General features: G+C 36.0%; 3 protein-coding genes across 5 annotated transcripts in view; 2 read left to right on the top strand and 1 right to left on the bottom strand.

Moving 5' to 3' along the window:
- The window catches only part of LOC116178463 (ubiquitin carboxyl-terminal hydrolase 7), a 30,979-nt gene extending 17,924 nt beyond the window's left edge, over positions 1-13,055 (top strand). The window contains exons 8-14 of one of the 2 annotated variants that reach the window (XM_031497958.1): positions 2,041-2,219; positions 2,342-3,010; positions 7,396-7,658; positions 7,707-7,997; positions 8,047-8,288; positions 8,337-8,480; positions 12,166-13,055. In XM_031497958.1, the coding sequence (XP_031353818.1) occupies positions 2,041-2,219; positions 2,342-3,010; positions 7,396-7,658; positions 7,707-7,997; positions 8,047-8,288; positions 8,337-8,480; positions 12,166-12,266 (1,889 nt within the window). In that variant the 3' untranslated portion in view covers positions 12,267-13,055. Of the gene's footprint in view, positions 1-2,040; positions 2,220-2,341; positions 3,011-7,395; positions 7,998-8,046; positions 8,289-8,336; positions 8,481-12,165 lie in introns of both variants that reach the window. The other variant, XM_031497957.1, reaches the window with a different exon arrangement.
- Positions 1-25,582, top strand: part of LOC116179410 (probable leucine-rich repeat receptor-like protein kinase At2g33170) — a 320,289-nt gene that overhangs the window by 219,451 nt on the left and 75,256 nt on the right. The gene's annotated exons all lie outside the window — the stretch shown is intronic.
- The window catches only part of LOC116178464 (lethal(2) giant larvae protein), a 35,426-nt gene continuing 31,227 nt past the window's right edge, over positions 21,384-25,582 (bottom strand). The window contains exon 15 of one of the 2 annotated variants that reach the window (XM_031497959.1): positions 21,384-22,416. In XM_031497959.1, coding sequence (XP_031353819.1) covers positions 22,345-22,416 — 72 coding nt within the window. In that variant the 3' untranslated portion in view covers positions 21,384-22,344. The remainder of the gene's footprint in view (positions 22,417-25,582) is intronic. The other variant, XM_031497960.1, reaches the window with a different exon arrangement.

Raw genomic sequence — 25,582 nt, 5'->3', positions numbered from 1 at the left:
AAGATTTTTCGATAGAGTGCTTCTGTATTATGATATGGTTGAATATGCTTCACATTTTAAAAATATTTGGAATTATACAGGGTGCGCCCACAAAGTAGGGCGCCTAAATGGTACATTTTTTTAAATAAAACCCCCTGTATTTGAATGCATTTTTGAATTCTACGTGTAATTGTACGTCTTTTTTATTATATGGTTAATATCCGAAAAACAAGTAGTTTTAAAGATAATTAGATTTTTAAGAAAAATTGGGCATTTGCAAGCGTCAGTATATATTGTCAAAATTATTACTTAAATGTTGATTCCAGGTTTTATATCTTTTATCCTGGGTTAAGTAAAAGTCAAATAAACACATCTACTATAAAATATTAAAAAATTAGCTTACAGGGTGTTTTTTTGGTAGGTCCATAGTTGCAAAACTTCATATTAAAAAATCTCACTTTTTTTAAATGGAACACCCTGTATATTTTTCTGCCATCATTTAGCTCCTCCAAAAACCTTCAACTTTTGATAATAATGTCCTATACCTATCTCTGATAGTTTTCGAAATATCTTGGTTTTCCTGGGTTTTATATTCTAATCTTAAATAAATTATATGTAATTTACATAATAGTGAGGTGACCATGCAAAAAAAGGCAATCTACCTAGTCCAGAACGAAAATCATATCGAATTTCCAAGCCCAAAAACTGGAGAATAAGTAAAAACATTTGACTACAAAGCAAATTTAATTTAACTCCGAATATCATCCAGTCAGTGATATTAGTTTCATTTTTTTTCATATTCATCTCGTTATTATGTAAATTAGAACTTATTTCAGATTAAAATCTAAAAAATAGGAAAACCAAGATATTTGTTTGTTTTTACTATCAAATTTATTCTCCAGTTTTTAGACTTAAATGAATTATTAGAAAAATGAATTAATAAATATGATTTTAGCTTTGAACAAGGCAGATAAAAAATGCCTTTTTTTTGCATGGCCACCTCACTATGTAAATTACATATAACTGATTTAAGATTAGAATATAAAAACCAGGAAAACCAAGATATTTCGAAAAGACGTACAATTACACGTAGGATTCAAAAATGCATTCAAATACAGGGGTTCTATTTAAAGAAATGCACCATTTGGGCGCCCTACTTTGTGGGCGCAAATTCCAAATAATTTCAAAATGTGGAGAATATTCAACCATATCATAATACAAAAGCACTCTATCGAAATATCTTATCTTCAAGGTATTAAGTTACTCCGCGCAATCGTTGACTCACCCTGCACAGATGAATAGAGGGGGGGGGGGGGGGGCTTAGGAGATGACTTCCTCTGTGACAAAACTATGGTGGTTCTAGTTCGATGAAAAGATACAGCGATGTCAAACCTTCGCTAATCGATTTCTACAAGTTCAAGGATCAGTGTTATTGAATATGAGCCGGATCAAAAGTCTGATTTCCGAATACGAGCTGAGTGGCAACTGTTTCCGTTTCCGTGGGAATTTCGGAAAGTGTTTTAGTAACTGAAGAAACTTTCGCGGGCATACGTTCAACCATTCCCCAAAGTTTCATTCATCTGTTGGAAAATTGCCATGCATACACTGGAAATCTTTCGGAATATGGCGTATTTTTAAAAGGCAATCGTTTATTTAGTCATTCATTATTACACACTACATGATCTACACTAAATCGAAATCGCTAATAACCTCTATGTCTATCTCTTTTTAATTTGATACCTCAGTGTGTTACAGGCCCACCATAAAATTTCAGTCTTATGTCAGTGAAAATTAAAAGAACCATACGTCTATACGTCAGATAACATTATGTATCAATGTGCAGGACATAGGCGTATTTCATATTAATTCTTTTTTCGGTGATCACATTGACACACATGACACGTTTCAGTACCCAGCAGGTCTTAAAAATGGAGTAACTGATCTTCCTTTGTAACAAATTCATCTCATAAATACGGTGAAAGTGCACAATTTGAAATTTCCAAAAAAAACAAACTGCCGCCATGATGAGATGTAACACTATCAGAGTGCGATTTGTTTTAGGTGATGGAAAATGGTGTAAATTTGATGACGATGTCGTGTCGAGGTGTACAAAACAGGAAGCGATTGAGCACAATTACGGTGGCCACGATGACGATATGAACATGACTGTCAAGCATTGTACAAACGCCTACATGTTGGTCTACATCAGGGATACGGAGCTACACAACGTCCTGCAAGAGGTCTGAAAAGTTCCGATTACATTTTTATTAATGCTGACCGTGTATAACGTGTACATTCAGTGTTAATAAACCCCTTTGTCTGATGTCGTTACAAGTACAAGTAAGTAATTTTGTTTTATTAGGTGACCGATCCCGATATACCGAGCGAGTTGGCAGATAGGTTAGCCGAAGAAAAACGAATGGAACAGGTTAGGCGAAAGGAACGCAGCGAGGCTCACTTGTATATGACGATAAACGTACTATTAGAAGATTCATTCGACGGGCATCAGGGGAACGACTTATACGATCCGGAACGGGCATTGTACAGAGTTTTTCGAATAAAAAAAGCAGCTACGGTTGGCGAAATGATGGAAATGCTGGCAGATAGCTTTAAATATCCACCGGAACAAATCAGACCGTGGCCTTTTAGTCATCGTTCAAATCAAACGCTCCGTCCCAGCCTACTCGACCTAGAGTCCGACCTACACAAGAACGTCTTGGACGCGTCGGAGAATCAGAATCCTTGGAACATTTTTTTGGAATTGTTACCTCCCGATTCGGGTCAGCCCTCGCTTCCCAACTTCGACAAGGATACGGACGTGCTGTTATTTTTCAAATTGTACGATCCGAAACAGAAGAAGATCCATTATTGCGGGCACCATTACTTGCCGGTCACTAGCCGACTATCAGATCTTGTACCTTTATTAAACGAGCGCGCCGGATTTCCGCCTGATACCGAACTCGTGCTGTATGAAGAAATAAGGCCGAATATGATCGAAAAAATTGCTAATATTAATGATCCATTGGAAAAGGTATGTAATTGTGTTATTTATAATTAGGTAAGCAGGTAAGTTTAACCTGGGCGCACATTAAGACACACGCAACACAAGCCACGACCATCTGTTGGAATTAATGCGCACATGCATGTTATATATAGAACACAACGCGTGTGTGGCCGTGGGTTGTGTTGCGTGCACCGCGTGTGTCTTAATCTGCACCTTAATTTGATCTTAAGTATTTTTAATAAGGCAAAACAGTAATATTCCTAATTAAAAACATCGATTGGCTCAGTTCTTAAGAACATTGGATAGTCACTCCCCACCACCCCCACAAAAATCATTGCCATTATTTTTGGCGTAAAGAGCTACAAAGGCGTATCATCATACGCCCCTCACTTGTTTTAACAGTCAGGGCTTATAAACACGTAACCCATACATAACCTCACATTTGCGCTCCCTAACATGTTGTTTATTTCAATCCTTTTTCTGTTTTGTTTATTCGTATCAAAATATTTAGTGGGGGAGTCCAATGTTGATTCAGAAATACTGGAAAATATCTTTAGAATATTTAAAGAATTTTGAAAATGCTCCAGAATATCAGAAATGCTTCGGAAATATTGGAATCGTTTCATGAACATTGGAAATCTATACTAAATTACAGAAATTTTAAAATGCACCTGAAATGGTAGTAGAATTTTGAAATTTTGGAAACGTTCAGAAAAAGAAATATTTCAGAAGGGATATGAAAAATTTTGGAAAGGTGTCAAACATATACAGCAATTTTGAAAATGGTTAAGACATTTTGGAAACGCTGCAAAAAAATTATTTACAATCGGTAGGAAATTCTTTAGGAATTCTTGAAGAATTTTGGAAATGTTTCAAAAATGCTTCGGAAAGACTTATTGGAATCGTTTCATAAACATTGGAAAATTAAGAAATATTGCTTCAGAAATGTGTCTCAAATTTTGGAAATTTATCAAATTGTATAATAATCTTGAAAATGGCTAAAACATTTTAGAAACGCTGCCCAAATTATTAATAAACATGTCGAAAATTTAGAAAAACCATGAGAAGTTTGGAAAAAAGTCAAAATGTTAATGAAATTTTTTAAACGTTTTAGAAATGTTTAGAAAATGTGTAAGAAATTTTGGAAATATATAAAAAATGTTTAAAATCGTAAACGAACATTTGAAAATCTTTCTGTAATACTTAAAGAACTTTAAAAGTACTTATGTCAGAAAATGTTTCATAAATCAATCGAAAATATTAGAATCGCTTCATGAATAAATGTTGGAAATTTGTACGATATTATAGAAATTTCGGAAATGTCTTAAGGGCATTTTGCATACGCTTTCTTTTTTCTTTGAAGTATTACAGAAAGATTTTCAAATGTTCGCTCACGATTTTTAAATATTTCCAAAAATTTTTCCACATTTTTTATATATTTCCAAAATGTCATACACATTTTCTAGACATTTCCAAAACGATTAAAAAATTTCTTTACCATTTTGACTTTTTTCCAAACTTCTCCAAAATATGGTTTTTCTAAATTTTCGACATGTTTATTAATAATTTGAGCAGCTTTTCCAAAATGTCTTAGCCATTTTCAAGATTACTATACAATTTGACACATTTCCAACATTTGAAACACCTGAAACATTTTCTGACGTATTTTTAAAATTTCAAATTTTCACACACGATTTTTACACATTTCCAAGATTTTTGATATATTTTCAAAATTTCTTTCACATTTTTCGAGACATTTTCTAAACATTTGTAAAAAACATTTCTTTAACATTTTGAATTTTTAATTTGTTTCATCGTTCGTTGCCAACTATTTAGGTGGGAAGGCGGGGCTCATTTTGGTTACACATACCGGTAATGACGTCACATTGCTGGAAATGTTCTTTGCTAACTTTATGGACCTAGCTTCAAAGTGCTCAAAAGAGTCTCAATGTCTTCAGTAATCTCAATTTCATCAAGTTCATTTAAGTACCGAGTGACCCAATAAGACTGTTCCTCGGCCATATCTCGAGAACCGTTCGTCATATGACTTCGGGGTGAAAAAAATTATTGGGTAAATCGGTCATGAAGAAACGCTAGAAAATATTTTCAAGTTCTAAAATTGACCAACAGAGGGCGTAACTGCCATATTAAATTTTAAAATTGCATTTTCTTTAAATTTCGCATAATAAACTAAACATTCTTTTTTCACATTTTTAAAGAGTTGTTTGTGTTTGACACAATCAAATTTTGTGAGTCTACTATGATGATTTAAAAAATGCCTCACGCTAAAAAACAGTTTTTTCAAACCGTCAGATTATGAGAATCCCTCTAAATTATCGTCAGATTATGGGTCAGCACGACTAGGACATCAAGATAATTCGGTTGTATAATAATCTGGCGCGTTCGATTGTTTTAAAATGGCGATTTTTTTGCATTCAATTCGTCAGCTCCCCTCTAAATTCCGTACAGGCCCCGCCGCCATACAAACCGGCAGATTAACATACCTCCTCGCTCGAGTATTTTATTGCACATTATTAAAGAAGAAGTGTACACGCACCCCCCACCAGTGGAAAGATGTACAGTTTTGGTCAGAAGTAATGTCCTTCGATTATCTCAAGTGTAGCACATAATATACCAGATCTGTGAGTTTTGAGCTTCTTTCAAAAATGAGGAAAGTCCCTAAGATTGAAGTGAAATTGATTGTTTCTACAGTTGAGGTATCTGAGAGACCACATTACTTTTGACCTTGACTGTATATCATATAACGTTTTCTTTCTACCATCTAATCTACAAAGTTCAATAGGTCCCTACGATGCTCGAATAAATTCCCATTTAGCATTGTGGGCTCCCCTACTTACCTTAAGGTTCTAGAAAAACCTAAAATAACCTTTTGGGAAGGGAATCAATGCATGGAAAATGCGCTAAAATTACTCGCCTTAGGTGTTTGTTCCCTCAAGTGCTGCCAGCACCTACTCTACAGTCTGTCCGCATACTGTCAGTGCTCATAGCAATATTTAATTTGCCTTTATTTTTGAGTGGGCGGGGTTTCAGCCAAGGCTGCATGCTGAGTTGACATTTGGAGGCCATGTTTTGTTTTTCCAGCGCCGCTCGCGCAACTCCTTGATGGTAACCTTGGGAGTGGTCAAGTAGTTCAAATGTCGTTGGTGTGCAGCCTTTCAAATGTTGGTTAAGGTACGATTCAGATACCTCCTGTTATCTGAAAATTTAAAGTAAACCAATTACCACTAAATACTTTTGAATGTATTTGGTAAGGGGGAGTGCTAATTGCCACAACAATGGCTGCTGTAGGCCCAAACGTGACAGTTTCGAAGGTCACCACCAGGGGGCGAGTGGTCTTCGACCTGCTCTAGGACCAACTCTTCTCATTTCTTCTATTGATTAGATAGCTGCATTCTTTGTGTCAATTTGTGTGGTGAAAAGGTTGAATGTATTCAATGCATGCGGACTGTGGAGTCTATTCTATTACTATTCGTAAGGGGAGCCCCACCAGTCAGCACTTAGGCACACCAAAGACCCATTGTGCCTATCCCCTTTCTTTCGCAACTAGGTTCACAGCCTGTTTCTGTCCATAAAGAACAGGGCCCTGTTTATCTTAAGTTGCTTCACCCTCCTCAGGTCTAGATAACTGTCGGCAAGGAGCTGGCGCCTCTCTCAGATCAAGGCGTCACAGTGACAGACCACATGCTCGGTAGTTTCATCTGTTTCGCCACAGAAACTGCATGTGGGCTCTCCTAGTCTGGCCTCTATGTAATTTTAGAAGCTTAGAAGCCCCAAATTTGCCAAGGGGTACTGTTCAGAAGAACCGGAACTGTCATGAGTGCAGTAGTATGATGTGCCTCACTGTTCAATCCATATTGGATAGGGAAATGTGTTCCTCCTCGCTCCCTATCAGAACTGTCTCCAACAGCTGAACTAGATGACTGATAGCATCGGCTTCCTATATGATGTCATTCCAGTGCGTTTGTATTATGATCACAAAGGGCAATCCGTCTTTTTGTACTCGAATAAATTGTAATACAGCTGTAAACAGTTCAAAGTAATAAAAATGCCAGTATTTCCAGGTTAGATAGTATATTTGCAAAACCATGAGGTGGATGCACACTAGGTTTCTTAAATTACCTTAAGACATACATAACAGGTCCCAAACCCCCTCTTCCATTATCTGATCAATCTCAACAGATCTGGTTCATGTAAACAGATTTGCCGATATGGTGGGTCTAACTACCAACCACCAGATGGCCATCTTGAATCATGCCAAGATCTAGTGTAGGCTGTAATGTAGTAGCTTTTGTTTTTCCATTGTTAAAGTATGCTCTCAATAACTAAACCTTTATCAGTAGTAGACAAATTATAAATGTATCAAGAACGATTATTATACTGCTCCCTTACAGGTGCTGGACGAATTGATGGATGGCGATATAATCGTATTCGAAAAGGAAGAAAGGGAAGAACTCTCCGATCTGCCGACCTGCGCGGATTACTTCAAAGATCTATTCTTTCGAGTCGAAGTGACATTTGTAGATAAATCTATACCGAATGACACCGGCTTCACGATGGAGTTATCGCAACGTATGACCTACGATCAGCTAGCGAGGGCGGTCGCGCAAAGGGTGGGCACCGATCCGTATTTGTTACAGTTTTTCAAATGTCAAAGGTGTGCGCTCAATTCTCTCATGACGGCAAATAACGCGTTCTGTTTCAGTTATAAAGACATTCCGGGAAATCCACTCAGATGTACATTCGACGGGACGTTAAATGATCTGCTGTTGCCCTCGAAACCAAAAACGCCAAAGAAAATTTTTTATCAGCAACTTAGTATAAGAGTTAACGAATTAGAAAATAAAAGGCAAATTAAATGTATTTGGGTAGGGTCGAAATTTAAAGAGGAAAAGGAGTTAATATTATATCCTAATAAAGGAGGAACGGTTGCGGATCTTTTAGAGGAGGCTAAAAAACAAGTCGAATTTGCCGAGGGTGGCACTGGGAAATTAAGGTTAGATCACAGTGTGTACGAACTTTTATGGCATCGGTGTAATTTTTAGGTTAGTGGAAGTGAATTGCAATAAGGTTATCGCAGGTCCTAAGGAGGATATGTCGTTGGAAGCGTTGGCGATAGGTACGGCCAAAGTGTATAGAGTGGAGGAAATCCCCACGGAGGAGCTCAGACTGCAAGACGATGAAATGTTAATTTCGTGCGCGCATTTCCAAAAGGAGGTCTTTTCCACTTTTGGAATACCGTTTTTAATCAAAATCAAACATGGCGAAGCTTTCGTCAGGGTTAAAGGTAAGGAGCTTGAGTTGGCTTTCAAATTTATTAATAGTTTGCATTTAGAACGAATACAGAAAAAATTGGCTGTGCCGGAGAAGGAGTGGGAAAAGTTTAAATTTGCTATTGTTGTTATGGGAAGGCCACATTTCATCTCCGATGATGATTTTATAATTAACATTGATGAATTTAGACCACACGCTAACAATAGTAAGTATAAAACTTCAATTTGTGTGCATTTATGGGTGTTACTTGTGGTGATTCTGCGCATGCGCACAGTCGACTTGTAAAGTATGCGTTCTATTTACTTTTATTAGAAGGGCGGGTCTTTTGTCAAAATTTCAGGAAAGTTGCATCAAAAGAAGAAAATTCTCTGGAGGCCAAATGGCGATAGTATTTAGTTTGCCATGTGCAGGTAGGTTGCTTTGATTGTTGGAAATTTGTGTAAGTAAAAGGAAAAATGTCATTTTTCTATTATAAATGTTGATCTTTTTATTAAGATCTCCCTTTAAAACACATACTCCGCAAGATGGCGCCATAATTCCAAAGTTAGGTATATTTATTAGACACATTACTCTCGTATTACTGAAAATCATGCAAATATGAGGATAAATTCTGATTCTACTAGTCAAGGAGTCGGTAATAAGCTTTTTTGGGATTTCAATTTTCATTATTAACCATAAAAACAAGGTTGACACTTGAAACACTTAACACTTACTTTGAAGTAGTAGGTAATTTTTGAGATACTGAATACCTCCTCAACTACATGCGAAATTAATTGCCCAAATATCATCTCGCAAAAGTTGATAATAAATTAGTAATGTGGTTAAAACCATCCGACATTGACAACGAATAATAATCAACCATGTTGGCAAACCTAGTAAAGTTCAGGTATTCTCCCCAAGATAGCGCTTGTTATCACCAAGAATGTTAAATGTGTCCAGTGCACGAACTTATAAATTAAGATGGACTGCTGATCAAACAGTTGCATAGAGATAGAAATGGCCCTAGCATGGGCGCGGCCATGATGTGCACGTTTTAGTTATTTTCTAGGGGAATTTTCCTAGTGCTCAAGTTTTGAGACTATTGCAGCCTTGGAAAATGACATGTATCACAGTAAGTTATTTAGAAAAAAGTGAGGTTAATGCTTGTTTATTAGTTGATTTGAATTTCGCGCCAAGTGAGCGCACATCATGGCTGCCCCCATGTAGGTGTCATTTGTCAATTAAACATTAGCAGTCCATCTTTATTTATAAGTTCGTGGTTCAGTGTGATTACTCACACCAATAATAAATACCACTTACCGCCAAAAATAGAGGATGATTGCGATCTTGGAGTCGAAGATTGAGGTACTTTTTATATCTAGTGACTTTAAACGCACTAAAATTTAGGCGCCCTCTATAGGGAAGCGATAGGTGTTACCCTTAGACAAGGAAAGAATATGGACGCATAATTCACTAGCGGTAGTGTTACCAGCTGCCACATATTGACATTGGCCAGTGTCGTAGCATCCGTAAATGCGAATAGTGGCAGAAGCACCTATTATAGCTAATAAATCACGTTGAAGTTGAACATACGAATGAAATTCGTGCGTTGCGCTATTTATTAATCAGACACGGGTATAAACGAAACTTCCTCTCATCTTTTTTCGAAAATGCCTTCAAAACTAACTGTCCCTCCAGCTAAAGACTGTGATAAAATAAGAATCTTCCTTGCTTTCTGTTTGATTTTTCACGTAAAGCCGTTTCCGTACCAATTTTCTCTTTGAAAAACGCGGAGTGCTAATGACTACGTCTATGGAGTTTATTGAATAATTCCGTCCTTGAAGACGTTTGTTATCAAAATTTGAATGCATGGGATTGGTCCTGTTGTAAGAAATTAAGTCAAGTCGCTCATTAAGCTATGAATTTTAACATATTAAAAGAAGAATATTCAAAGAAAGAACTTTATGAGGAAAAATAGGAAAATACGTGGTAACGGCATTAGGCACATTTTCAATATTTACGTTTGAAATGAAATTCCCGGTTCCTCCTTCTCACTCCGGCTTTTGCATCCACAATATGCACATTTCACCATGATTTTAAGTTGTTGTTTGTGTATTTCCTCTCAATTTAAGCGCAAAAACTCGTAAAAAACGATGTTACTTTAATGACATATGTGCCACATATAAAATGGCGGACTTGTTTAAAAAGGTAACACGATTCATACACGGGCTGTACGGCATACGCGGTATCCATACTCTTTCCTAATCTAAGGTGTTACCATTAATGACAATCGAATTTGCTGACTGAAATTTCATGAAAAATATCGATTTTTAGCGACTTTAGCGGCGCGCTTGGCAAAATCTGGCAACTTGTTTTAAAGGCTCCTCTTAAAAAATTTCCTCAAGATTTGTCTGTAGGAAATGTACCATGAATCAGGTAAGTTAAAAACTTGACCCAAAATATGTAAGTGTGTCGCAGGTTGAACGCATCATACAGAATTAATGGGTACGTTCAGCCGACGCAACTGTTGACTTAACACCGTAAACGTATTTTAGGTTATATGCCTGAACGGTTCTGCTGACACAACATGTTAGGTTAAGGTGGTAGGTGGTGCCAATTATTACCAACTGTTGACTTCCACCAGAGGTCATGCAACAATAAATCAAATACATGCAATTTGTTTGTAAGCTATTAAACTTTAGACCATACCGTACATGGACTATTAATTGCAAATAAAATATATCAAGGGCATTGCCTGGGTATGTGAGTTTCAGGTCTGTCCGAAGTTGTCCGTTAAAACACAATTTGAGACTGTCGATCTTTAATTTAACAAATGTCAATTCATTTTTTCACATACCCTAAAGTCACTAAGTATAGAAAGTACCGCAATCCATTGGGCTCGTGTGTTAGAGAGAGAACGCATGATCTTTGCCCAAAAATGGCGGAAGTTACCAGATTCTAGTAACTTTAATGTGTTCCACCTGTTTGGAGATATCTGTATATATTTTTATAAAACATGACAGTACTATGAAGTTAGGTTATAAAAAATGACAGCTATTCAGGTTTTGTCAAGTTTTTTAAGTTGCCAGCAAATTTGCCCAAAAATGGCGGATGATTGTGGTACTTTCTATATCTAGTGACTTTAACATACCCATGACTATAGCGTCCCCTATCCGTGATTTTGTATGAAAGCATAGGGCTAATAGCAATCCATGTGTCAATCTGTTTCGGAGGATTGTGCAAGAAAGTTTCAGAATTAAGGGGCCAATAAAATGCAGTTTAGACAATTAGAAAATTATGCTTATTTTCTGAGATTCGAATAAATTTGAAATATGTGCTTTCGTTTATTTAGGTTACTAGTTTTACAAGATGACGTTTTCAATTTTATCGATATCCGAAATCATTGTGCTGTTGATTTTTACCTTGGACACCTGGTATATAGTACAAAACAAAAGTTATATACAATATGAAACAATTTTAAAACAAAAACCCTACACACTGTTACCATCTCACCGCCATTTGACATCTAACCTTTGTTCACTACGACCACACGTTGGTAGGCAATTACCGCCATCTTGAATTTCTTGAAATAGCAATATAGGTCATGTGATACGTCATTAGAAAGCATATCTTTTTACATGTTTAAAGTAGTAAGAAAGAGAAAAAAAGCTTTCTAATGGACGTATGGTCTTATGTTTCATGTAAAAAAATGCCCCCCCCCCCTTCACATTTTAAAATGGCACCATGTATTTTTTATATAAAAACTAATTTTTTTTGTTTGTAGATACTAATGAAAGCAAGTAGAAAGTGTTTTATATCAAAAGTCGACTGTGTTCATTCTAACCTTTTTTTATTAGTATAGTCATTTACATCCTATAATAAAAGGTGGTTCTAAAATGATCTAATTACAGGTGGTAGTCCACGACCATGGTTAGGATTGGAACATGTAAATAAGGCGCCGAAACGGTCTCGATTTAATTATTTAGAAAAGGCTATTAAAATTTACAACTGAGACTGATGGCGGCGGGCATTGTGAGTGAGCTTCGGAGTCGTCACCTCAATTTTGCAACCCCAAATTCTATTTCTTGACTGTGCTTGAGAACGTTTACGTACGGTATAACACCAGTGTATTGTAAATATATGACATGCATGTTTGTATACAAATAGTGACTTTAATTGAACATGAATTAATTACTCAATTGTTAATTACTAATGTAATTTATGTTTAAATACTGTTTTTAATAATTTTATTAAATGCCACGGTGTAGCGATATATATTATATGTATAATTTGCTTTCAAATATAATCGTTGAAATCGTGGACGTTTTTCTGTTTTTCTTTTTTTTAATATGGACTTGTAGGAATAATATTTATAATTAAGTTATTAACAAAGACCAAGATTCCGTCTTTTGCCTGTATAATAATTTTTTTTTACTATCAAAGTAATATCTGAACTGGCGAATGTATGGAATGAGGTACGTTTGTCTCAGTTTTTCGGCATTTTGGAGTTCACTATATATGAAAGAAAATGTAATCGGCACATTTTTCTGTTAAAACTAGTTCTATCTTATTGTGTTAAAAGTATTCTTGTCTTACTGTTTTAATTTATTTAAATGCAATGTGATTAGTTTAATTTCTATTTTAAGTTGCAAGTGTATGACTGAACGTAGTAAATAAACACTGGGTCAAACGTAAACGATATTGTAATACTACTACATTGTGATGGTTAAAGCATTTGATTGATAGGTGCTGCTTAAAGTGTGTTTAACAGTATTTTAAGTAAAGTAATATAAATATTTAATTATAACACTCAATAATGCTAGCGCAGTCGGCTGCAGTTGTTAACTGTGCACAGGTATCACTTGAATTGAATAAAATTACACATCAACTTTTTTTGAAAATTATTGGCAACCAGTGTGACTCGATATTAGAATAGATTGTGCTTCATATTCCTGATACATGGGGCCCCCTTACAACTGTCCGGTCAAGGTAGCTTCCTAAGACACGGAAATATTTATATTTACTGCCTAACTGGTATTTACATCACAGTTTTGTAACATTTGACAAGTTGATAGATTGGCACATTTTTGAGATGGAGCAACCCTGTATATTTGTACGAATTGTGAAAGAAATTGTACCTACCCCAGTGCATCTCTCTGTCCCATGTGCGATAACTTTTGAACCGAGAGTCCTGCAGCTGATACATATGTTCCTCTCCGGCCAAGGAAGGACTATCAAATTTAGAGTCAAATGTAACCAAAGTTCTAAATAAGTAAAATATAAAGGTGCCACTTCCACTATAGGGATCTCGTAAACCGTAAGTCTGTTAAATGGGGTCATGGGTGAAGTGCCAAGGGTCATGGGTCAATCAATAATTTTGGACAAAAAACCAATTCATACTTTTTCGATTAGACTTCTCAATCCAATTTTGAAAAAAAATTCGAAGGGCTGTAACTTTTGATCTAGTGGCCCAATCTTCAAACTGTTTGAAATTATGGATTCTACGTACCAAATTTTATAAGAAAATGTTTTTTCGCGGTCGATCTCAGACATTTTTTTTCCAGCCTCAAAAAAAGGCAGTGTATATAACCTTCCTTTTTTATCAAAAATCGACTACTCCAAAATTTCTTGGGAAAACACTTTCTTATTAATTTAGGTGCGTAGAATCCAAAACTTTTCGTACTTTTTCGATTAGACCTCTCAATCAAAAGTTATGGACTAAATACAAATTTCGAAAGAAAATTCAAATGGCTGTAACTTTGGATCTAGTGGCCCAATCTTCAAACTGTCATGGGTCATGTGTCATGGGTCAAGGGTGTTGGGTCATAGGTCCAGTGCCATGACACTTGACCCATGGGCTATGCTGATTAATTATCCTACTCATAAGTTCTTGTAGCTCTACAAATGGCGAAATTATGGTAAAAAAACGAAAAAATATTTTCGAAAATGCGCTAGGGTTCGCATTTATTTTTCAAGATATCAAAAAATACTTTTAACAAACCCTTAGTGATTTTTTCTCAGCTTTCTGATGGTACTGAAACAAAATTTTTGTGACTTCTAGGTTTTGAGTAAATTACATCAACTTTCTTATGGACACCTTATTAGATTTTGGTATCACTCGATAAAGAAAAAAATTACAAAATCCTCCATTACGGCACTTACGAAACGTAGCTGCAAAGATACAAAACTAAAAAGATCCCTCCTAAACAACACCTTATATAAAATTCGACTCGTGCAGGGAGGGAACGTAGGAAATTCCAAATTGATCGGCGTGTCGTTGTGTTAAATCGCGAAAATAAAAATTTCTTTAATTAATGGCGCGCCCAGGGATCAACGGAAAAATATGGGACTGGGATCATAATTCTTCTTAATTAAGCGCGCTTGATTGGGCATTAAGGACGCTCCAATCGAATGACGTTTATGTTAGAATGTATAGATAGTAGTCGGCTGAGGGTAATTGTCAATTAATAAATAAAATAGAAAGTTATCATTTGATTGAATTAGTTTGTATTCATCTTCCACATTAAAACAAGAGGTTATGGGCTATCTCAGCACATTGTGAAGTGGTTGGTTTTTGGTGCAGTTTGAAGAAAAACGTTTGTGAGCCGAAACTTAGAAATTTGAATTACATTACACATCAATCAAATGGCAGATGAGGAAAAATTTGTGTTCCGACAATTTGATGGACGAGAATTTAGCAATTGGTATTTCCGGCTACAAGTAGTGCTAGAGGACAAAGGAATTGAAAAATGGTTGGAAACAGATGCAGCCAAAGCTGTAACAGAACCTGATATCCGTGAAAATAATGTGGAAATTGCGAAAATCATTAAGGAAGATCGCGCATGTCGTTTACAAATAACTCGTCGTGTTGCGGATTCGCATTTAGAGTATTTGAAGGAACGGAAAACAGCATTTGCAATGATACAGTCGCTTCGTACAACGTTTGAAAGAACAAGTATAGCAACAGAAATAAGTGTAAGAAAGCGAATGTTACTGCTACGTTGTGAAGATTCAAGTAATCTAACTGAACATTTCCTCAACTTCGACAAATTAGTGCGCGAATTAAAAGCATGCGGAGGAGAAATGGATATCAGAAATTTAATTGTCACATTATTTTTGACTTTGTCAAGGAAATATGATATGGTGGTCACTGCTCTTGAGACGATGGATATTAAAAACTTAACAATGGAGATTGTTCGCTCGCGTCTGTTAGACGAAGAGAGCAAATCGTGCAATTTGGATGCAGGTCAAAGTAGTTCAAATAGCATTGCCAGGTATGGTGGTGTAATACGTTGTTATTTTTGCAAGAAAGAAGGTCATAAACGCAACGAATGTCCAAAGTTACTTCAGAAGAAGAACGGTAGATCAAGTAAAATGAACAATGTGAATTTGAAGAAAGGAAAATCGAATTTGGCAATTAGTGAAAATGCGGTAGATGATGTGGCGATTGTTGCTGACACGAGTACATTTGCCTTTGTTGGCCACACAAAATCATCAATTCGCTTCATAATTGATTCAGGTGCTTCTGAACATATGGTGAACGATCTATCATTGTTCAATGAATTATGGGATTTGGAAGATCCAATTATTGTAGGTGTTGCGAAAAGTGGTGAGTCGATTCGAGCATACAAGCGAGGTATAATTCGAGGAACTGTTGTTGTGAATGGTGATGAATAACGTTGTACACTGACTAATGTACTTTTCATCAAAGATTTGAAATATAATCTGTTTTCGGTAAGCCGATTGGAGGATGCTGGTCTAGAAATGATTGTGCAGAATGGATTGGTCCATATTATGCGGGGTACAAGTGAAGTAATCACCGGTCGGCGGATTGGACGCTTGTATGAATTTGAAATGAAACGCATTTTGAATGAAAACGTACACGCGGTGATAAAATCCAATGGCAGTGTAAAGCAAAGTTTAAAACTATGGCACAGGCGACTAGCACATATGAATTACGCCGATGTAAGAAAAATGCCATCGTTGGTTAACGGTGTTGGCGTATTAGTTGATGACGCGGATACTATTTGTGAACCTTGTATCATGGGCAAGCAATCTAGAAAGCCGTTCGCCAATTTAGGCGGAGCGCGATCAAAGCGTACGTTGGCTTTGGTACACAGTGATGTTTGTGGGCCGATTTCACCATGCACATGGGATGGTTACAAATATATGGTGACATTTATTGATGACTTTACTCATTTTATGGCAGTGTACCTTATCAAAGAAAAATCGGATGTCTTCACTATGTTCCAGAAATACAAATTAATGGCGGAAACGCATACTGGGCAGAAAATAGGCGCGTTACGTTGTGACAATGGAGGAGAATACACATCTAATCGGTTCAAGGCACAATGCGAAGCATCTGGCATTCAATTACAGTATTCGATTTCGTATACACCGCAACTAAATGGTGTCGCGGAACGAATGAATCGAACGTTGATAGAGAGGGTAAGGTCCATGCTCGAAGATGGACATATGGAACGCATATTTTGGGGTGAAGCTGTATATTGTGCAACTTTTGTGATGAATCGTAGTATAACTCGAGCGATTCAGTCGGTTGCAACACCATACGAGCTTTGGATGGGGAAGAAAACAGACATTTCAAAATTCCGTGTTTTTGGTTCGCCTGCATATGTACATATTCCTGATCAACTTCGTAAAAAGCTGGATGCAAAATCAACCAAGATGGTGATGGTTGGTTATGGAGTTAATGGCTATCGACTTTGGGATTCTTCAAAGAATCGAATTGTTGTAAAACGTGATGTAATATTCGATGAATCAAAACGCAATGAATCATCGAACATATTTTACGAGTCAGATCAAGCGAAGAGTGGTGTTGACGAGGCGGAGATTGACGATGTTGGAGATAAAACAACGTGTAAAGGAAAGGATAGTATTGATTCAGGCGGAGTAATAGATGTTGGACGAATTGATACTGAATTTGATAATCAAGAATTATATTCCGGCAATGAATTAGCACGTTCAAAGCGAAAGCGTCAACCACCAAGTAAATTCGGTAGCTGGGTCGACAGTTCGACAATTGAATTAAGATACGATGATGAGCATGAAAATTATCTATCCACATGTTCATTTAATACGGACGAATGCTTCTCTGCATTTGCACTAAATGCAATAGCATTCATTGATGATGTTTCCATGAAATTTGGAGACATTGCAAAACGAAATGATTCTGATCAATGGATGAAACCGGTCAATGAAGAAATGAATTCTTTAAAAAGAAATGAAACTTGGTCCCTTGTTGAACGACCATCCAACCGTGCTGTCATTACTTGTAAATGGATATTCTCAAGGAAGCGGAATGCTGCAGGAGAATTGGAAACGTACAAAGCAAGGTTGGTCGCTCGTGGGTTCACGCAACGAGAGGGGTTTGACTTCAATGAGACCTATTCACCGGTGGCGAAAATCACGACTGTACGTCTTTTGCTGGCGCTTGCGGTTGAGCGAGATTTGGAAATACACCAAATGGACGTGAAGACTGCTTTTCTTAATGGCAAGCTTGAAGAGGACATTTATATGGAGCAACCCGATGGCTTTGTCCAAGGCAAATTGGTGTGCAAATTGAATAAGTCTCTCTACGGACTTAAACAAGCGTCAAGAGTTTGGAATGAGCGTTTTCACACATTTGTTGTAAGAATTGGTTTCTTACGTTCGCAATATGATCAATGTTTGTACTTGATGGGCAGTGGGGCAAGTATGATCTTACTTTTATTGTATGTGGACGATTTAATTTTGCTTGGAAAGAATTTGGATAAGATTTTGATTGTTAAGCGTTTGATTGCAGCCGAATTTGAGATGCGAGATATGGGTGAAATAAAAACCTTCCTTGGCATCAATATCCAAAGAAACCGTGATGCTGGGACATTATATTTAAGTCAACGCAAATATCTCGAAGACGTTCTACGTAGATTCAACATGAATAATTGCAATCCGGTTGCCACACCAATGGAGATTCAAACCAAGAAGATCACACGCAGTGAATCAGAATTCACGAAGAAACCTTATCGTGAACTGATTGGTTGTCTTATGTACATAGCTTATGCAACAAGACCTGATTTGTGTGCCGCTGTTGGTTACTTCAGCCAATTCCAGTCATGTGCGACTGATGAACATTGGATTGGTGCAAAACGAATATTAAGATATGTCAAAAGTTCTCTTGATTTGCGATTATTATACAACTGCCATTATAAATCACCAGTATTGGAGGGATTTGCCGATGCTGATTATGATAGTGAATCAAATGAGCGAAAATCGATTTCAGGAAATATAATCAAAGTGTTTGGTTCAACAGTTGGATGGACAGCACGAAAGCAAACGTCCATTGCTTTATAACTACGGAGTCAGAGTACATTTCTTTGGCGATTGCTGCTGCTGAAATTATCTGGTACCGTGGTATATTATGTGAAATTGGTATATCTCTGGATGGACCAACGATTATTCATGAAGACAATCAAGGGAGCTATAAAAATCGCTTTAGGTGAAAAGGTTTCACAACGAACAAAACATATTGATATAAAATATCATTTCATTCGTGATTGCATTGAGAAACAAATCATCAATCTTCGTTATATTAAAATGCAAGAGCAACAGGCCGACATAATGACAAAGGGGTTGTCAAAGAATGTATTCCAGTACATATGCAAGAAAATTGGACTTGTAAATTGATCTGGATATTATTTTTTTTTTTTATAGTTGTTCTGTTGATTAGATGTAAAGTAAGCGATTCAAATATTTAGGATTAAAATTGAATCGAGGCGGACTGTTAGAATGTATAGATAGTAGTCGGCTGAGGGTAATTGTCAATTAATAAATAAAATAGAAAGTTATCATTTGATTGAATTAGTTTGTATTCATCTTCCACATTAAAACAAGAGTTTACTGCATCACATTTATTTAACTACGTGTCTTTTCACTCACTTAATTAGCCGTATCCAAATTTTCAGAATTGGTATTCCAATTAACACTGATTGTTAATTGAATCAATCGGGTCGGCGCTATCTTGCCAAGAACGGCGAAAGTTGCATGGCCTTGCAGTTTTAAATTTGCCATAGAAAACAAAACCTGCGAATAGTGGCTTATCATGTCTGAAATTCTAAAATATTAATTTGTCAATTTCGGGGGCTGTAAAATCAATTTAAATATTCCTACAGGAGCGGTTCCAAAACGAATAAATTCACTACGAAACTATTACATGCGGCGGTATGAGAAACAATTAAACAAAATGAAAACACAAAGCTCACTCCTCGTCTCCTAGAGCCAATAAGTAAATTCAGAAACTACAATTTTTAGTAACGAAACGCTTCTAGATATACTGGGTGTTCAGTAAAGCTGTCGACCACAAATATACGGTGTGATCACAACTTCAGGGCGGCAAACAGGTGCCTGCCTGGCGCCCGCTTCGTTATAATAGAAAAATTAAAAAAATATATTAATGAAAGTAAAATAAAATACACAAGCTTTCAGGATGTCATCTCCAACGACGCATTCGATCTCAAGGTTCTGCGCCAGCTCGGGGTTAACGCCCCCTGTGAGTTGTTACCTAATTAGTTGGCGATGAAAGGTCAGGTCGATTTTTCGCATCTTAATAATGAGTTCTAACCAACAATTAGCCCCATTTAATTAGCTACTTTACTTCCCTTGTTAAAAATAACAACCCTTCCGCCCCGTCATTACATTACATTATTTTATTTTTTTAATTTAATTTTATTTTGATTTATTTATTTTTATTTTATTTTTTTTGTTTGGTATTATTTTAATTTATTTTATTTTATTATTTATTTATTGCCAGAAATCGGATTATTAACATATAGATCTTTTATAACCTCACAAATAAAAAATTGGGAGGTTATGGAAATCATTCCAAATTTCGATTTTGAGATTTCATGTGGTTGAAATTTGAAACGGACGTTCTCTTAAATGGTTTTGAGCTTTAACTGCTTTTATTGAATCAGATAGAGAGAATAATTGGAGGCAAATTTTCTCCATTGAATGTACCTATCCAGAAGGTGGTTTAAAAAAATTATAATGGAAAAAAACCGATTCTGACTTTGACGACCTTTCCCGTCGCCTTCAATTTCCGCCTACAACTAAGCCGAATATCTATTCATATAAAAAAAGTCTTCCGTAGTGCGCGCGCTCGGATTAGAACCTGCGTCGTCGCGGTGTAAATCAGCGATTAAGCCGTCTGCGCGTTTTCGGCGGCCATATTGTTGGTGAACACAACTGCGTTTACCGTTTTTTTTACAAATTGCTCTTTATAATACAAACAAACAAATTCAGTAATTATATTGCGTAAAAGATAATGTCCAATTTGCTATAATTATAATTTTCTATCGAAAGTCGAAATGTTCTTTCTCTGTGACATTTTGATTATATAATCAAAGGTGGCCGCGGTATTTTTTGTTTATTCCATCAGCTGTTTGCATTTTTTGTCGTGCGTGACCAGTGGCGTACTTATTGCATAATATTATATAATGAACAGATTTCGATATGCAAAAATTTATAACGTATCCGTGGTTTTGTTGTGTCGTGGACAAGAGTTGTGCACGATTTCTACTTGTTCAAATACGTTTGTATTTACGATATGTACCTACGGTTGTTGCTTTAACCTGATACCAATGAACTGTAGGCGGCCACTTTACGATCATCGTTTATCTCACCTCTCTTTCCTTCTCTAGGCTAAAAGCATACTACTCTTTACTATCGCTTTTATAAGTACGTACCAACCAACCTATCTAAAATAAAAGGCAGGGCTATTGACAAAAAGATATGATTTTTTTAGTGTGTTAAAACTTTTGCTGAAACGTCCTTCAGAAGAGATTTTGTCGGTTAAAAGTAGACATAGGGAAAAAACTGTATATAATTTATTTATAGATATACGTAAAGCGTATTTTTCTCAGTGGGGAGATTTAAAAATTAAATTTGGTGAAATGGCATGCTGCTTTTTAACAGTCACGTTCATTGTTGACGGTTGTATGGCGACATCCTCTATTCGTTTGATTGTTCCAACGAGTGCCATAGCTATATGCTGCAAGCCACCAAGTCCCAAATACAAAAAGAACGAAGTAATTATATTGAAAATTGTAGTATGTCATTTAATAAAAAAGTCACATAATAAATCAATAAAATTTATTGTTTCACTTAGTGATGTTTTATGTCATGTGAATTCACTTGATATACATATAGATATAAAACTCTCAATAATATGTAAATAAAATACAATATAAAATACATACAGTTGCATATTAAGGCCATTATTGTACTCCAGTCGTAAAACCGGACGCATTCAGAAACACTCACATTTGTTCTATATCCGCCACCGACCGCTATTTAAAAAGAAAGCTGCATTATTAGTTCACCTTAATTACTGCTTATTTTCAATATTATCACATTTTTCGATTAGAAATGTGGCACGATTAAATGCACTAAGTTAGGGTGTTAAAAGTTAAAACCGATTTAAACAGTAATCAAGGCGGTAGTAAGAATGACACTATTTTCTAAAATTGTAATTAAAAAATAAAATAAATAAAAAACACCAGTTATGACATACCCTAAGTTCTAAACACAGTGTAGGTATAAAAGAGCAAAGCTAGTGTCAAATACTGTTGTATAATAGTATCAAAAATTTACTTAATAAAAATCGTGCTTCCACGCACGCAAGTACGACACTTTAAAAATTTAACAGTTAAAAATACACACACAAGGTGCACGTTATGGAAGCAACAATCGCAAGGTTCAGCAGAACGTTGATTATCGTACACCGCCATCAACGCTAAAAAAATTAAGTACTAAAAAGGTAGGTAACAATTTCGTATATGTACAAGGTGTGGGTAATTAAAAAAGGTGAGGCTTAAGTAATTTGATATGGAATAGTTTTGCCTAACGAACAAAAACACACTATAATACTAAAGCAGAAATGCAATAATTATAAAAAATGATGGAATCAAAATTTGACACGATTTCTTGTTTCTTGGTAAACATAATACTAACATTAGTGAAAAATTATACCGACGGAGGTTAAGTGTAAAAATATGGCAAAATGGTAATGATTTAACTTGCCATTAACCCGATGATTATTCCAAGCCTTCAGCAAGTGCGAGAGGGGCCCTTAGGTTGACGTCCTGGGCTGTACTGTTGGTTTTAATCTGAAATTATGTCAATGTCAGTATGAGATACTGCCTGGTATTGTATAATAGTGATTTAGAAGGTTAGACGGATTTGTAATGGTTAGCAAATTCTATTTAAATTAAACTATGGGTTGTTTCATTAGCGCGCATCCACAACCACAGTACTTTTAATCACTTTTAACCATTTATATCTTTTCCTAGTAGGCGTGTCACTAGGGAATGGATTGGTGAATGACCGCTTGGGACGCCAAGTCAATATTAATGTCAATAAGCGTTTGAGATTGGCCACAGTCCATTGTATACCTCTGGGGCGTGGTTAGAAAATCATTGTATAGGCAACAACGACCAGGGTAAATTCAACAAAAATATTAATATGCACAAAACTACCGACAGATGTGTCTGCTCCATAATTTCCATTGATTTGACGGGCATGTGTTTTAATTCTTTTATCAGAAGGACGTTATATCAAAATTTCATAAAAATCCCCCTATAAATGAGAATGTTAGTCCTGCGCATGCGCATGTACCGGGTGACCCAATAAGACTGTTCCTCGGCCATATCTCGGAAACCGTTCGTCGTATGACTTAGGGATAAAAAAAATTATTGGGTAAATCGGTTATGAAGAATCGCTGGAAAATATTTTCAAGTTCTAAAAATGACCATCAGAGGGCGTAACTGATGTCTTAAATTTTAAAATTGCATTTCTTTAAATTTCGCATAATAAACTAAACATTCTTCTTTTTCTTTATGAAAAAGTAGCCAAATATAACCTAAAGAGGCCAGTGAAAACAGTTTTTCAAAATGTCGTTCCTAACCTCAAATATTGGGAAAATGAGATTAATTAATTAATAAATAAAATTGCTTAACTTGTATCTTATTTGACGTATTTCCGGTATTTGTTGATGGCACGAAAGATTGTTTGGAAAAGTACCCTACACTTTTAGGTAGGCCTTGGAAAATTAAACAAATGAAACACGATGCATTATGAAATAATAACAGCTGTAATTTGTAAATTATTCTGCGATGTTTACATTCAGAAAGTGCAGTTTTTTGAATTTGTAATCTTTTCTAAAATACCGATTTCTAACCAAGAAGCATTTAATATGCTGGCGGCGATGGTTCGTGGTCGATTCGGATAACGCAAATAGAAAATGCGGGCAGCGATGGTCGCATTTTGAAAATACTCAAAATATATCGCCAGCATATCAAATGCTTCTTGGTTAGAAATCGGTATTTTAGAAAAGATTAAAAATTCAAAAAACTGCACTTTCTGAATGTAAACACAGCAGAATAATTTACAAATTACGGCTGTTATTACTTTATAATGCATCATGTTTCATTTGTTTAATTTTTCAAGGCCTACCTAAAAGTGTAGGGTGCTTTTCTTTCGCGCCATCGACAAATACCGGAAATACGAAAAAGTAAATTTAAGATACAAGTTAAGCATTTTTTTAATTAGGTAATTCATTAATCTCATTTTCCCAATATTTGAGGTTAGGAACGAAATTTTGAAAAACGGTTTTCACTGGCCTCTTTGGATGTTATTTGGCTATTTTTTCATAAAGAAAAAATCATATCATTCCATTTGATTTTTTTAGGATTTTGGGTCATAGTGTCGAAACTAGCCTCCTGGCGGAGAAGGATCAGTGACGGACCTATGGGGGGGCAGGTTGCCCCTCCAATACTTAACCAGTTGGCAATTTTGACAAGAGTTGGTAATTTTCATTACCAGTTGGCGAAGCCGCGAAAGTATCGTAAATGTAATAAATCGACTATTGAAGGAATGCAGAATTACGGCAAAATCTATAAAAAAGGACTCTTTAATAGGAACGTCACTTCCTTCTTCTTCAACACAAGGTTGGTATTTTGGTATTGCGTTTAATTAGTATTAGAGACCGAATATTGATATCCTACATTTTCTACATGATTTATTAGACTACCCGTTTGAGTTGGAAATTTTTACAGTTGAGTTGGCAAAATGTCATGTCTGCCCCCCCAATTTTTTTGTCTAGGTCCGTCCCTGAGAAGGATTCAACTAAATTAACTATATTTTGGTTGATTCTCATTTCCCAAGGAATGCTCTTTTCAACCATATCAAATTTGTTAAAATCGGTCAATCGGTTAAGAAGTTAAAGCAGGTTTTTGCAAAAACAATTGAACGCCCCACACCATCTTTGTTTTTGAAATAACTGAGTTTTTGTTTTTACGAAAATGATAGACAAACTGATTCTCTTTAAAAATGTGAAAACAATTTTTTAGTTTATTATGCGAAATGTACAGAAAATGCAATTTTAAAATTTTAGAATGGCAGTTACGCCCACTGTTGGTCATTTTTAGAACTTGAAAATATTTTCCAGCGATTCTTCATGACCGATTTACCCAATAATTTTTTTTACCGCTAAGTCATATGACGAACGGTTCTCGGGATATGACCGAGGAACAGTCTTATTGGGTCACCCGGTACATTAAAAGTATGTTCACTTATATGAGATCTGCAACAAAATTTCGTTAATATCTTATTTGATATTATTATTGTCTACCCTATTTGTTGAAACCAACTAAATAAAGAAAAACCCAGCCTTCTACGAGGTCCATGTGCTGAGATCTCGAACCCACAGACGGACGGAATTAACGCAAGTATAAGCTGCATTTTTCATAGAAAAACGTTAAAAAGATGAGGGTCCCAAAGATATCTCTCTAAGGTAAATCGCGAGTCAAAGTCATGTAGGTACCATGTGTCCTATCTGTCTGTCTATGTGTCTGCAACTTTTTTCTTAAACTTTTAATACCGCAAACAGAATCACCTCCGCATAGTGCTTTTTAGAGGTGCTCCTGCAGAATATCTTATGTTGTTCTATACTACTCCGGTATTTATCTTACGAATTAGGAAAACTGTAGGAAAACCTAATGAATGTTCGAAACTGATCTGAGGAAAATCCCATCTCTGTCACAGATGAAAAATTCTTTCCTCAGCTCAGGTTCGAACACCCGACCTCCAGCTATGTAGCTCAACGCTCTACCACAGAGCTACACAGTCGGTCATATCTATCCATGTAAGATAGAAAACAGTAAAAACTTCCTATTTTAGATATTTTTATATAGAATCCAGTGGCGTAGTCAAAAAAACTTTTGGATCACCGTTTCAGAGATTTGACCCAAAGTTGGTAGTTTTCAAATGCCACAT

Source organism: Photinus pyralis, unplaced genomic scaffold (assembly GCF_008802855.1).
Source record: "Photinus pyralis isolate 1611_PpyrPB1 unplaced genomic scaffold, Ppyr1.3 Ppyr1.4_LG8, whole genome shotgun sequence".
NCBI lineage: Eukaryota > Metazoa > Arthropoda > Insecta > Coleoptera > Lampyridae > Photinus > Photinus pyralis.
This window is presented reverse-complemented; position numbering and strand designations above follow the sequence as displayed.